The 13,939-nt window shown below is 39.6% G+C and overlaps 1 protein-coding gene across 1 annotated transcript; it reads right to left on the bottom strand.

Annotated features, from left to right (window-relative positions):
* Window positions 1-6,024: 6,024 nt before the first annotated feature.
* On the bottom strand, window positions 6,025-8,550 carry LOC113462155 (UDP-glycosyltransferase 83A1-like). Its single transcript, XM_039115764.2, has 2 exons — window positions 8,012-8,550; window positions 6,025-7,061 (listed from the first exon to the last, which is right to left on the bottom strand). Exons 1-2 carry the CDS (start codon window positions 8,493-8,495, stop codon window positions 6,178-6,180), a joined length of 1,368 nt encoding a protein of 455 aa, XP_038971692.2. The 5' UTR covers window positions 8,496-8,550; the 3' UTR covers window positions 6,025-6,177.
* Window positions 8,551-13,939: the final 5,389 nt, after the last annotated feature.

The raw sequence follows: 13,939 nt of genomic DNA, 5'->3' as shown, positions 1-13,939 counted from the left end.
GATAGATTGTTTCAAAAACAATCTTAATTTTATTTTACTTATATAAGCCAAATAGGTTTCAACTTCAACTGCAAAGCATAGAGAAGCGAATCTAGCCTGCTTTCATAATGGAGATGGATTTATGGCAGTGATTAGATAGAGTGTCCACAAAAAAGTTTTCACTAGAAGTTGAGAGCATTTGATACTTTACACGGCTAATTAGATTATTCTTATAATTATATAAATTAAGAAGAGAAAATGACACAAAAAAACCTAATATAGATGATCAATAAATAGATCTATTACATTAAAAATATGCATCAGGCTTTCCAGCTCAGCTCGGTAACAAGAAGAAGTCTAAGGTGGGTGTCGTCTTGATATATCATTTAATTTTCTTGATTCCTCTCTTATTGGAGTACTTGATCAAAAGACATCAATTAATTTAGTCTCTTCCATAGTCTGAATTGGTTGTTGGATCATAATGCCTTTTCGTTTCATGATTTTTCTGTTTCTTAATTAGTTTTACCTTGGCTGCCTAGCTTTGGGAGGGGATTTCCAATGATTCCAAATGAATTCCTGAGAAGTTGGGAATCTGGATTTTGTAAGTATATGTCAGCTAATTCTTGTTCACCTATTCTAATTCTTTGAGTTGATGAAGGTTGCTTGGTACTGCTTGTTTTGATACATTTGCCACCTTATTCAGGTTGATAAGTCTTTAATAAATATTTTACTAACAAAGACAGTACAACTATGAATAGTACAAAGCAAGGACCTAACAATTTTTCTCGGTTTCCGAATAGCAAGGATTTGGGCCGATCAGAATAGCAGCCAAGGGAGATGATAAACAAATAATGTCAAAGCAGGTTTGTTCTTCGTTGGTTACACAATGGCACCACAGTTGAAAGAAGAGATATTTATCATTCCATTAACTCGGTATCTGATGCACCTCGGAACCGACCTCTGCTGACAAGGTAAACCAATCAATAAAATTTCGCCACCTAGATGCAGGTTGACCATTCAAAGCTTGCCATATGGCCAACACAAAAAGTATGTAGAGAGTCCTCTGCATTTAAAACTCTCCTTCCATTTGGCGACAACTCAACCGTGATAGCTAATTGTTTTCTAACAAATACAACACCCAAGCAAATCTCCGCAATCATGAAGCATGGGCATGATTCGCGGGTGAGATATATGGTTTGTTACCTTATCAACCAGCATATAGCCTTGGACTACTCAGCGAAGGGCTCTGGCCCTTGCTCATATATTGTGTTTCCTGGGGCCCTATAGGAAAGTTCTCTTTTGACTATCTTATGAGGCGGTCTTCTCCTATTCTTTGAGAGCTGTGTCTGATTTAGACATCAGAGGGTCTCCTGACGAATACGCCTCCGGGGGTGAACTTCTTTGTTTTTATTGTTTCAGATCAAAACCAATGTCGGACGCCGACCAAAGCCATTCCTCTGCCATCCAACACTAACTCGTGGGTGTTGGACGTCGGGGTCATCGCCGATTGAGTACAGCATCCACCAGACCACCATCGCAAAGGCATCCAACGATCTCATCCGATCTCTCCAATCTATATGGCGTACAAGCTGAGTCTCCAACAACCCTATTAACTCAATGCTTGGGTCGAGCCAGTTCCCACCAGCAACAATACCAACATACATTTTAAAAATCAACCACATTACTGGAACTAGATGAATCTTCAGGAATCAAGAGCAGTTACAAAAGAAGGTGGTTGGAGCCAATACTAGGTCGATGGGTTTAACAAATCCTATAACCAATCAACATGGTTATTGTAATAATTCAGGATTTTATCTACAAAGGTTAGTTGGAAAGTACTAAGTTTCTTGATCCTTTATAAACACTCAAGATTTATTTGGTGCACAACCGATATAGAACTAAACACATGCCAGTACGGGTCCTCTCCGTTAGTAGAAGAATAATTTAGAAAAGCTAGATGGTGTGATTGAGAAAGTTTGTAACAAGGTCAACTCCAGTGTGGTTTTGTCAGCCTGACAAAGTGATGCAGGGTGGTTGAGATTTATATATAAGCTAGACTATCCACTTCAGTCTACCTAGAGAACTACTGTCTGCACTCTGATTCTCACTTTGGTTAGGATCTATAGACAATTTTGCAAATTTAATTACAATAATATAACTAGATGGGGCCTTTTGTTTTGCTGGGGAAGCGATCTCATTAGCTCCACCAGACCTTCAGTATCTTTTGTGAAAAGACATGCATTTGTTGGCCTCTCCTTACTTCTGTAATTCTGGCTTATGCCCGTTATGTATTAAAAAATATATATATAACTAGATGGGAAGTTGGAGGAGATATAAGTTTCAGCTCATAATTATGGTACAAGTGAACTCATGGATCACAATGAATAGGAAAATCTTTATATGGAAACAGAAAGGAAAACTAAAGCAATGCTTCTGGTGCACTAATTTGATTCTGTATAAGGACAAGAATTTCTTCTATTTGACATTTTGCACAAGATGAGAAAGAGGCATCATCCAAAATCTAAGCGAACAGAAATAGATACAAATGGCATTAGAACTGTTCACATACAGAGACCTGCAATGTAGAAAACAAACAGAGCAATCAAAACATCACAGGTCTGAGACTGCACAGAATCAAAAAGATCTCCAAGACAGGAACAAAAGAGCTCTTTAAGATGACAGATAAGGGTCCTGTTTGATTCGTTGGTTTCTTCTCCTGGGTGTCCAAGAGAACTGCTTAAAACGTTGGTGATAAGTAAGAAACGCAGATTTGAGATAATGAGCCAACGTTCGAAAGGGACTGATTGAGATTGAATATCCTGAAATTAAGCATCAACCAATGTTCTGGTTATCTTCTTGATCTTGGCCCAAACTTTGGTGAATGCTGGGAGATGCTTGTGATGGCAAAGGTTTGACCAATGACTAGACTATCTTGTTTTAGATTTCCAGCACAGAGAGAGCTTAAGTCTTCCATGATAAATCTGATGCACTACCTCCATGGAAAGGGATGCAACCCAAGGACTTCGTAGAAGGTCACCCATCCTAGTAATACTCTGGCCCAAGCATGCTTAACTGCGGAGTTCCTATGAGATCCAAAGCAGAGTTATTTTTTAGATAGACTAAAATGGATTGATTCATGACCGAAAGGTCTTTGACCCAAAGCCGCCCACCTGTTTTTTTTTTGAACAGACTATTTTCCAATAAGCCTGGAAGAGATTCCTAATGATGATGTTGAGTTCTTCCAAAGTACGAGCCTGCCACCAAAAAAAAGGTGGACCGAGGTACTTTGTGGGCAGCAGGTAGTAATCGAAGCCTGAGACCGAAACTTTTTTGATAGTTAATTGAAAGACCTGAGATTAGTTCAAACTATGTAAGATGATCTTCCTAGCAGCAAAATGGTATTTTTTAGCATGAGTGAAGATGAAAGTGTCATTAGTCCACCAGAAGTCCAAGGAGAGCCAAATCCTTCAAAAATATTAGCTAAAGCTGCCTTGTTCACCATCTTGTACAGGGGTTCCACTGCAAGGATAAATAAAAATGGCGATAGTGGATCTCCTTACCTCAATCCATGCCTGCATGGAATCCTATCACCAAGGGAGTTATTTGGGAGAGAGAGAGAGAGAGAGAAGGGAGTTGTTTGAATGAAAACATGGCCATTTTTATGAGTCCAGTATATCTACATATGTATTTGTTGTTTCCTACATCATGCTGACGAACCAGTTCCCAAAGCGACATCGGTTAAGATTAGGTTTCTTGAAGCTGCATCAGCATCTAGTAAAATTAGAGGTGATAGAGGAGTAATTCAACCTCTGTGATCATGGCATGACTATTACTTAGAATGACAGTCATTAGTCTTCTAACAGAGGAATTATTTGAAAATTGAAAAGATGGAAAATTCCCATTACTTCATTTCACATGATTACAAGATGAACACTAGCAGATTAGAGAAGAATATTGAATGCTAGAACTAAGAACTGATTGATGGGTAACCAACCAACGAAGAACTTTATCATCACAACTGATTTAGTTTTTTTGATGTAAAGGGGAGGTAGAAAGGAGCCACCCGGCTTTTATTGAAGATTAATCATATTTACAATAAATATGAGTTACATTGTCAAGAGAGGAGAGGAACAAATACAAGAAAAAGAGGCTAAAGATCACAACTGATTCAGTACCATGATTTTTTATGCCAATTTAGCCATAGAGATAGTTGTCCTAAATAATGCTAAGTGATACTTGGCAAAAGGCGTTGATTTCTTAAAAACATTGCTCAGTTAGATAGATAGATAGTTGATTTAATGTAAAATTCTCAAGATGAATCCTGATGGAGGGTGAAATGGATCGTCATGCTCACAACATAGGACCACCCCATTCCGGTCAAGTAGACCTCGGTTCCGCTAAGAGCCAGTCCGACCTTGGACCTCGCCGAAGGCCAAGTCGATCTCAGCCAGATCTTCCCACTGCTACGGCCTACAACGGCCTCCTCTGGAGTCTACAACGACAACCCGCCCCGGCCAAGCTCGAGGCACCCTATACAACGACGCGCCCCGACCCGAGCTCGAGGCACTCTACTGAGCCGACCTCAACGCCTACTCAGCCGACCACACTGAATATAAATCGTGGCCCCCATGTCGGCCCGATCTCAGTGCCCCACCAAGCGGGCAAGGCCGACTTCAGCCCTCGCCAAAAGCTGAGCTAATTTTGCCCAGTACGCGCTGCGACCATGCCCTGCTATAATCTCACCGCACCATACTTTGCTTGATGGCCACGCCAAGATACGTCAACAAATGACTACGCCTTGTTGCCCCAGTCATGCCTGCTGAAAGGACCATACCCTGCGGCACGCGCCAGCGCCATACCGCGCGTAGGAACAACTCAAACCTCAAGCAAGCCATGGCCGCACGCCACCTGGCCAACGTTATCTCCTCCCATGATGAGGACAGACCATATCTCTACCACCTAGGCACCTCCGCGGGACTATATATAACCCCATCAGATAACGCCTAAGAAAACTTTTAGCCCACATAAACTCCACGCTAACTTAAGCATCGAGAGGCTCACACCAGAAATACCGGTGAGGCTTTGTGCAGGTACGCAGGTGCACGGAAGGTGGTGTTCTTTCTCTGTCTCGACCAGTAGCTCCCTCGACTCCTTCGGCGTGGTTACCTTCGGGCCAAATTTGAACCACAATAAATCCTACATAACAAAGAGGATAGGAATTATTTCTGGGCCATAGTGAGGCGGTCATCTTTTTGAAAAAATATCATATCTTATGGAGGTAGGTGAGAAAAGTCCCCAGACCTGTAAAGCGGAATTGTTTTTTGTGGAATATGGAGAAGTGCTCGAAGGCACATGTCATGGTGACATCTTCCATCTGATAATTTTTCTTTTTTGTCTTGAACAAAACAAGAATTCCTCGCGTCAGAGACACAGGATAAACCTAACCACTTTTATTAGGAAAATAAAAGGTACCAAAGATGCAAAAGAAGCTAAAGACAGTTCCACCCGATATTTAATTCCATTTTTGTTTAGAATTTTTATCCACTATCAGTTTGTGTAGCTCAGTCGGCTTGTTTGGTTCTGAACTTTTTTGATAGCGGCCGTTGGCCATATATATGTGGAGACTCACATGATTTGTTGGAGCCGTGGAGGATAAAGTTGATGGTTCGCCTGTTTTTTTCCTTGTTCTTTTTTTATCCCAAGTCAAGAGAAAGTTTTAGGTATATTTCGCTGTCAAAAATCTTCAGTACCATGAATTTTTATGCCAAATCAGCCACAGAGATGGTTGTCCTAAATAATGCTAAGTGATACTTGGCAAAAGGCAGTTGATTTCTTAAAAACACTGCTAAGTTAGATAGATAGATGAAAGCGTCAGCAAAGATCATGACGAGGCCCTAATGAAAATTATGAGTTTGTTACCTCAAGGCTGAGCTTTTGTCATCATGGAGGGCATGTTGAAAGAAGAATTAAATTTTGCCTGTTCAAATTAACGACCAGTGAAGGGCAGCAGTCACTGATGATGCTGATTTCCAAAACTGCAGACACTTGTAGGAACTCAGCATATTACTTAAATATCAGTAAGTACACTGACCATTTCATTGGCTGTATCCAAATGCTACATAGAACATTCATCTGACCTTAATTTGGAGTTGGATGAAGCAAATACAAAAGATTCATGTGTCTTAGCAAATGAACATGTCATTCTTTCATGGAATCTATGAAGGTCTTGAAATTCTTATAGGAAGACCCTCCTTCCTGGGTACACCTAGTAGCAATATCCTTCCACATCAAGGCCCTGGCCTTCATCTTCTCATTGCCAAATATTTGGTCCACCTTCTCTTTGATCTGCTCCCTTGGAACAAACCCTTGGTCATCACGTTCTATGCTCAAACCAATCTTCCAAACATCACAGATATAGGTCTGGTCGAGGAACTGATCGACGTAGTAAGGCCAGCAGAGGAAAGGAACTCCATTCATCACCCCTTCCAATGTTGAATTCCAACCACAGTGAGAAATGAAGCAGGCAATGGAAGGGTGAGCCAGTACCTGCTGTTGAGGAGACCATCCTACCAACTTTCCCTGGCCTTTAACTCGATCTCGAAACCCATCTAACCAGGCATCATCTATCCCATCTGTGAGATCGGGTCTTACGACCCACAGGAATGAATGGCCAGAGAGTTCAAGCCCAAGTGCAAGCTCCTGGAATTGGTGCTGGTTGAAGACTGCCAAGCTCCCAAATGCGACATAGATGACCGAGTTAGCAGGTTGCTCATCCAGCCAACTCATGCAGGTTGTATCCACTTGCCAGAAATGCCCAACTTCCTTTCCAAACTGTTGGCCTGTGAGTAATGGTCCAATAGGCAGTATGTTTGGAAAGAGGGTGCATGCTGGTGACTCAAGGTCGTAGAATGAGTTGCAAATGATTGTTTCAGCACGCTGCATTGCTTGACAAAAACTGACTATGAGCTTGAAGATGACTACTTGTGATTCGAAATCACCGACCGAATTCCATGTAAATTGGCTTGTGTTCACAGATGGCATGCCGGGGCTCAGCTGGAAAGTCTCACTCCTTTGTGGCATTCCTGCATGAAATGCAAATAGAAAAGATCGTTGATGATCATTTTGTTATCCTGGAACTTGTCCTCACATATGGAGATTTTTTTTTTTTATTTTAAACATGCTGGCTATGTGAAAGCAACCAGTTTCTCCAATTGAAGAAGCATCTAAATAACACCTAAAAAACTGAAGAAAACCAATGGTGGCTACCAATAATTACTACCAGTAGTTTGATGGAATTTTTTCCCATTTTCTTCTTCTTTCTTTCATCTTTATTAAAACTCAACCCTTTTTCTTCCATTAATTTGATTCCTGCTGATGTACGCTTTGTATGATTTTGTTTCCCTCTGGTTTTGTTCATGAATTTTCTGAATAAAAAGCTGTATGCCACACGAAAATTAACTGATCGAGAGAGAGAGAGAGAGAGAGAAAACATATTTGATCTTCAAAACTATTGCAATAAGAACACCATGACATATGATTAGTATGTGCTGTTGTTTCACCAGGATAATATACCAATTTATTATAACACTGGTCAGGAGTTCTCTAATTTGATTCCTGCTGGTGTTCGCCGAGTAACAACTGCACATCATGTTAACCATAATAGTAAACCTTGTTCTCTGCTTTTTGTTGGCAAAAATCATCCACATAAGGCTTTGTATGATTTTGCTTCCCTCTGGTTTTGCTCATGAATTTTCTGAATAAAAAGCTGTATACCGCACGAAAACTAACTGATCAGAAAAAAGAGAGAGAAAAAAAAACATATTTGATCTTCAAAACTATTGCAATAAGAACACAATTACATATGATTAGTGTGTGCTGATGTTTCACCAGGATAATATACCAATATTATAATACTGGTCAGGAATAAATTCATCCTTTGGGAACTTTTAATCACTTTCTCCTGTGCTATGCAAAATTTCAAGCTCTGAATTGTTTCACTTGTCAGAGAAAATAGGCAAAAACCATGTCTTACCGTTGGCATCAATGATTCCATCCTGGATCATCTTGGGAATGCTCAGAAATATTGCAAGCACTGCAGTAGATGCAGGCCAAAAGCCAGCCGACCGGATGCCCATCTTCTGCGCCACTTCGAGAGCCCACCCCATGTTCACGTCGGCGATAACGCATGCAACCCGGTCACCTCCTGATGTGTTCATCTGGTTTATGAGTTCCTCCAAACATCGAGGCATGACGCTCAAGAAGCCTTCAGTAATCTTTCGGAGATCATTGCGGTCTTCACCAGGTGCCAATCCATCCGGAAAGGAAACCATTTGTATCCCTTCCGCTCCATCACCATCTTTCTGGGACAAGGCAGCAACGACTCGGTCATGGTTGAACTCGGAATTGATGAATGTGATCTTGAAGCCATGGGCAACCATGGAGTGGGAGAGAGCTAGTAAGGGGTTGACATGGCCCTGCATTGGATAAGGTATCATGATGGCATGAGGTGAACCCATGGCTGCAAACAGTTTGCGTCTTGTTTCTTCTGCTACGGTTGTCTCTATACATATGCTGGATATGAGGATAGACAGGCCAAGGAACCGCAAAACTAGCATTAATGCATTGACCTTAGGTGGGGTGCAAATGGGTCGGGTCGAAGCGGATCGGATCCTGAATGATCCCGATCTGATTCGATTTTTTGTTAGGATTCTAATTTTAAATTCAGATCCGACCCCGTTAAAGATCGGGTTGGATTGGGTCGGATCTAAGTCGGGTCCGGGTTTGAGTCGGATTCGGGTCTGAGTTGGGTCTGAGTTCGAGTCCAATTTTTTTTGCGTTTGGGAAAGAATTTGGGCAAATCTAATTTGGTCATATCATAATTATGAGGTGTTGGATGACCTATGATTTAAAAGACTCGCAATTGACCTCAAGTCAGAACAGATGACTTATGTCTTACTAACTAAGGCTCTGTTTAGGAAAGCTTTTGGAGGGCCAAAAAGCACTTTCTGCCCCTCCAAATGTACTTTTAGATAAAAAATAGTGTTTGGTAAAATTTTCAGAAAACTGTTTCAGCTTTTTTAGGAAGCTGAAAATAGTTTTTGGATTCGGAGCTTCCTTTCAAAAGCTATTTTCAGCTTTATCGGAAAGCTATATTTTTAATAAAAATGCCCATATTAAAATATAATAATTACATAGCTTGTTCTTTTATAAACTTAAAAATCTGCTGGAGCCAAAAATTCTAGCCGTCAAACTTCCTTCCGCAAAAAAAAAGTATTTTTTTTTTCCTATTTTTGTATCCATCTTCTCCGCAAGCAAGTCGGTCTACAAGCCAAATTTCATATCACACTATTTTTTTATCTATATGACTGATTGGACGGAACTCGGCGTCTCCCAGCTCCCCTCTCACGAGGGCAAAAAAAATCCCAGACCTTCTTCCAAAATCCAATTCCGTTGCAGAAAACTGGCACATGACCCATATTCAGTTTAGTGTTCCCTCACTTTCTTCCTTCAAAAGTTAAAAGAAACAAAAACCAAAAAACAGAAGGGAAAAAAAAAAAAAAGCCAGCTACCGAGACACCAGAGGTATCAACAGTATAATAGATCGAGAGAGAATCCTGATGGGCCGAGGTTCCTTTGGATTTTGTGAACCTATGCTTGTTGCCTTCCTCCCGTACTTGAACCCTACTCCCCTTAGGGCTTTTACTGCTCTCTTTTTTTTTTTTTTTTTTTTTTTGGTACAAAGCTTTCCCTCCTGGTTGGGTGGCATTTTCCATCCCTTAGGGAGCAAGCTAACAAGCTCTCAAGAAACCCATATCTCCTTTCTGTCTGCCATAAATTCACTTTAAAACGACCAATGGTACCACAACCACCCCCCCCCCCCCCCCCAACACACACACACACACAAAAGAAAAGCTCTCTTTTGCTTTTTTTTCCTCTCTCTCTCTCTCTCTCTCTCTCTCTCGGTCCGTTCGGATCGGATTGGGTCCGTTCAGTAAACCCAAACTCGACCCCTAAAATGATTCGGGTCCAATTTTATGATCCGATCCGGACCCACGGATCCTAAAATTCGGATCGGATCGGATCTACGCGGATCGACCCGACCCATTTACAGCCTTATAGTTAAGCATGTTTCATCCCATATTAATTATGTACTCAATGGATCTTAAGTATATATAGAATTAAAAAAAATTTAATAATATTTTTCGACTAGCGGTATTATAAATGGTATCAGAGCAAATCCGACCCATGATATATATGGACAAAAAAACATTGCAGCACAGTCGATCGTGGTGCTTATGATTAAATTTGAACGCTTAGCTTGGTGAGAGTATCAAAGCTTAAACAGATCAAAAGTATGTGGGGATTCGTGCATGTATGTGTTTGGTCTCATATTAATGGTTATGCACTGGATAGATCTTGAATTAAAAAATTTAAATAATAATTTTTGGCTAGTTTTTTTAATGTAAAATCCTGGGTTGCGATGTAAAATCCTCAAGATGAATTAGGTATCCAACCTATCAAAGAGACTAAGAATTAGATATCCACGTATTTACTTTATGGAGGGAGGTGAGAAAAGTCCCCAGACTTGAGTTTGTGGAATATGGAGTCGTGGTCAAAGGCACATGTGATAGTGACATCTTCGATCTGATAACTTTTTTTTTTTGTCTCAAACAAAACAAGAATTAAACCTAACCACTTTTATTAGGAAAAAAAAAAGGTACCAAAGATGCAAAAGAAGCTGAAGACACTTCCACCCAATATTTAATTCAATTTTTGTTTGAATTTTTATCCACAATCAGTTTGTGTAGCTCAGTCGGCTTGCTCGGTTCTGAGCTTTTTTGATGGCAGTTGTTGGCCATATATATGTGGAGACCCACAAAATTTGAGGATAAAGTTGATGGTTTGCCTGTTACTTTTCTTTTCCTTTTAAATAATGTTGGGGTGCTTGCATTTTTTTCATCCTCACAATGAATCATATTGGACCAGCTCCAATCTAAGTCAAGAGAAAGTTTTAGGTATACTTCGTTGTCCAAATACTAGTAATTGGCCAATCTTTCAACTGATATCTTTCCAAATATCAGCGGTCCACAAAGGCAGCGGCAGACGAAACATTTTATATTAACTTTTGGATTCGAGTTGTGACCTTGTCCCTTTAGGTCCTGGGTTGTTACAAATGGTATCAGAGCGGACCTGACCCATAACCTATGTGGACTAGGGGACACTGCAGCACGGATCCATTGGGGCTAACCATGAGCCGATCGTGGTGTTTGTGATTATATTTGAATGGATTTGAACCCTTAGCTTGACGAGGACGTCAAGGGTTGAACGGGGGGAGTATGTGAGGATCCGTGCGGGCGTGTGTTTAGTCCCACATCGGTTATTCGCTGGGTAGATCTTGGGTACTTATACAGGATCAAGGAACCCAAATAATACCTTCCGGCTAGCCATTTTGGGTGAGGTCCTGGGTTGTTACATGGTCAAATGCCATGCACTCCCTCTTTTGATTTAGCGTTGCTCTAAATGAACCTTGGGCTCAGAAGAAATGCTTCAAGGCCTAACACATATTCTACACTCATCTAATAGAAATGTCTAATAGCCTAAGGATATGGTTTATTAAAACAAGCCAAGTACCTAACCCATTTGAATATGGTTGTAGATGCTCGGCCGGACTTCGAAGCATTTCTCTTTGGAAAGGTTTTGTTACTTGTTGGTCTCAAGCAAGGTTTGATACCTAATTGTGTTTCAGTCTAAAAACATGTAGATTTGCATATTTTGAACAAGATGGTGATATGCTACATTTGTGGCGGTTGTCTAGGTTTTTACATACTAAGACCGCCCCAAAACTAGTGTTGTTGAAGCTTTTTTGTTTAAAAGATGGTACCAATTACAAATAACATTTTCTTCTTTAATTTTTTGTAATTGATCGAATCTTCCATGAATTATATTCATTTGATTTAAAATTCTTTTTACGATAGTTTGCAACAAAAGGAATCGGAGAATCATAGAGGGGTATCATTTAGCATGCTGCTTGCCTTTTCTGATAGTCCAGTCTTGTGTATCTTGCAACTACAAGTTATCAATGACATTCTTTTGATAGGTTACTATCCTTCAAGCTCAGCAATAAAAAATAAATCGAACGAACAAAGAAAAAGTGGCATTATAACTTTATATATATATATATAAATATTTTATTGGCATAAAATATAATTTTAGTCTAAAAAATATTACTAGGAATCAATTTGTATACTTATCAAGAATTTGAATTTTGCAATCAAAGTCTCTATCATAACATCAGCAGATTATCCAAATAACAAATAACTCTGCCCCTATGCCAATTTTAATTGAAATTTCTCTAATCTTAATTTTCTAAAAAAATTGATACAAATCCAGTGGAACTTTTCTCTTTGGTCTTGTTAATATCTCGCAATGCATATCCATTTCTAGCTCAATTAATTTTGAAGGTTTAAATGTTTTCTTTTCATCCTTAATTATGACGATTCTCTTTAAATCATATATCAATTTATCAACTATTGCAACATTTAAATTAATTTTCAAGAGAGGAATTTTAATTAATAAGACAAAAATCTACCCAAAGCTGACTTGTGAACATCCATCATGCAAATAAATTTCAACAAACAAGCCAATACAACAAAGTTTAACAAATTAAGTCAGACTCAAATCTTAGTCAAAATCTATTCCCAATTATGAAATGGAGCTTCGATGTGACTAGCAATCATCTGATTTGATTATGTTCGATCAAATTTGTCTTTTTTGAAAACAAGATAATTGCGCCGGTAGACACTCTTTGCATTGCTACAAAAATATCTTAGTTTTCTCTCACCCTTATTTCAGCTGTTGACCAGCTTCAAACCATGCTATTTCTTTATTGTTTTTATAATTACAGGGAAAATATGTAAGATCCAATGCCCAATCTTACGTAAGCTTATCACGCATGAAACCCCCAAACTGACTAAGAGAAATAAACCGAACCGGCCATTTTCCGGTTCATGGACCGGTTCAGCGTCCAAGACGTAGGAAATGGAGGTGGGCCAGGAAATATTTATTGTATTATTTATTTAATTAATTAATTATGTTCCAATAAGGAGACAATTGCTCTCAGTAACTTAAGGTCACAACAAATTTTAGAGTAATCAAACAAAGTTGTGACCTTTCAACTTGTCAATTCCGCAGAGAAATAGAATTTACAGAAGACATGCCCTGAAGGAATCTCTTGATTTCCTTCAGTGGACTTGCAATCATACATGCATGAGGCAGTTGGCAAGGTGAACCCATGCATATGTACATGAATGGACATCCAACAAAATGTGGCTTCTGCTACTGAGCTTTGTGCAGATGAGGCTCAGAGAAAACTCGAGCTAGTGTTGTTAATAGATCTCAGCTCCTGTAATTCAAGGAAAATATGACGAAAGCATTGGCGAAGATCGTGATGAGGCCCTCATGAAAATTATGAGTTTGTTAACTCAAGGCTGAGCTTTTGCCATCATGGAGGGCTTGTTGAAAAAAGAATTAAATTTTAGATGTCGAATGCCTGTTCAAATTAATGACCAGTGAAGGGCAGCAGTCACTGATGATGCTGATTTCCAAAAATGCAAACACTTGTAGGAACTCAGCATATTACTTCAACAAGGCACAGTTGGTACTTTGGAAGGGGGTGGGTTATAGGATGCCTTTTCCTTTTCCATTTCTATTAAAGGTCCTGAAGGATGAATCTTTTCAGAGCTCCAAGATCAAGAAGTATGCGATGTTAGATACTGTGAACGACAGAAATAAGTTGGTTTAGAAAATTACATAGTATTTTAGATTCACATGATGTCATTAGGAGGGCAACAGTAGTATTTTTATTTTCTTTTTTGAGCAAAATTGTGGGTTCTGTCCACCTCTCATTTCATTGAAGAGGTGAAATAGAGAGAAGCAGGTGTGGCCTCAAAAACAATCCACA

The sequence above is a fragment of the Phoenix dactylifera genome, chromosome 9 (assembly GCF_051530095.1).
Source record: "Phoenix dactylifera cultivar Ajwa chromosome 9, Ajwa_hap1_PhDact_Kaust_v1.1, whole genome shotgun sequence".
In the NCBI taxonomy this organism is placed as follows: domain Eukaryota; kingdom Viridiplantae; phylum Streptophyta; class Magnoliopsida; order Arecales; family Arecaceae; genus Phoenix; species Phoenix dactylifera.
Note: the sequence above shows the minus strand (reverse complement) of the source record. Positions and strands in the feature narration are given on the sequence as shown.

Bases quoted from the DNA above. Each gene is read 5' to 3' on its own strand.
- LOC113462155 (XM_039115764.2), bottom strand. From the start codon at position 8,495: ATGGGTTCACCTCATGCCATCATGATACCTTATCCAATGCAGGGCCAT. The intron at 7,062-8,011 runs GTAAGACATGGT...CATTTCATGCAG, and splicing joins TGGAATCATTGATGCCAACG to GAATGCCACAAAGGAGTGAG.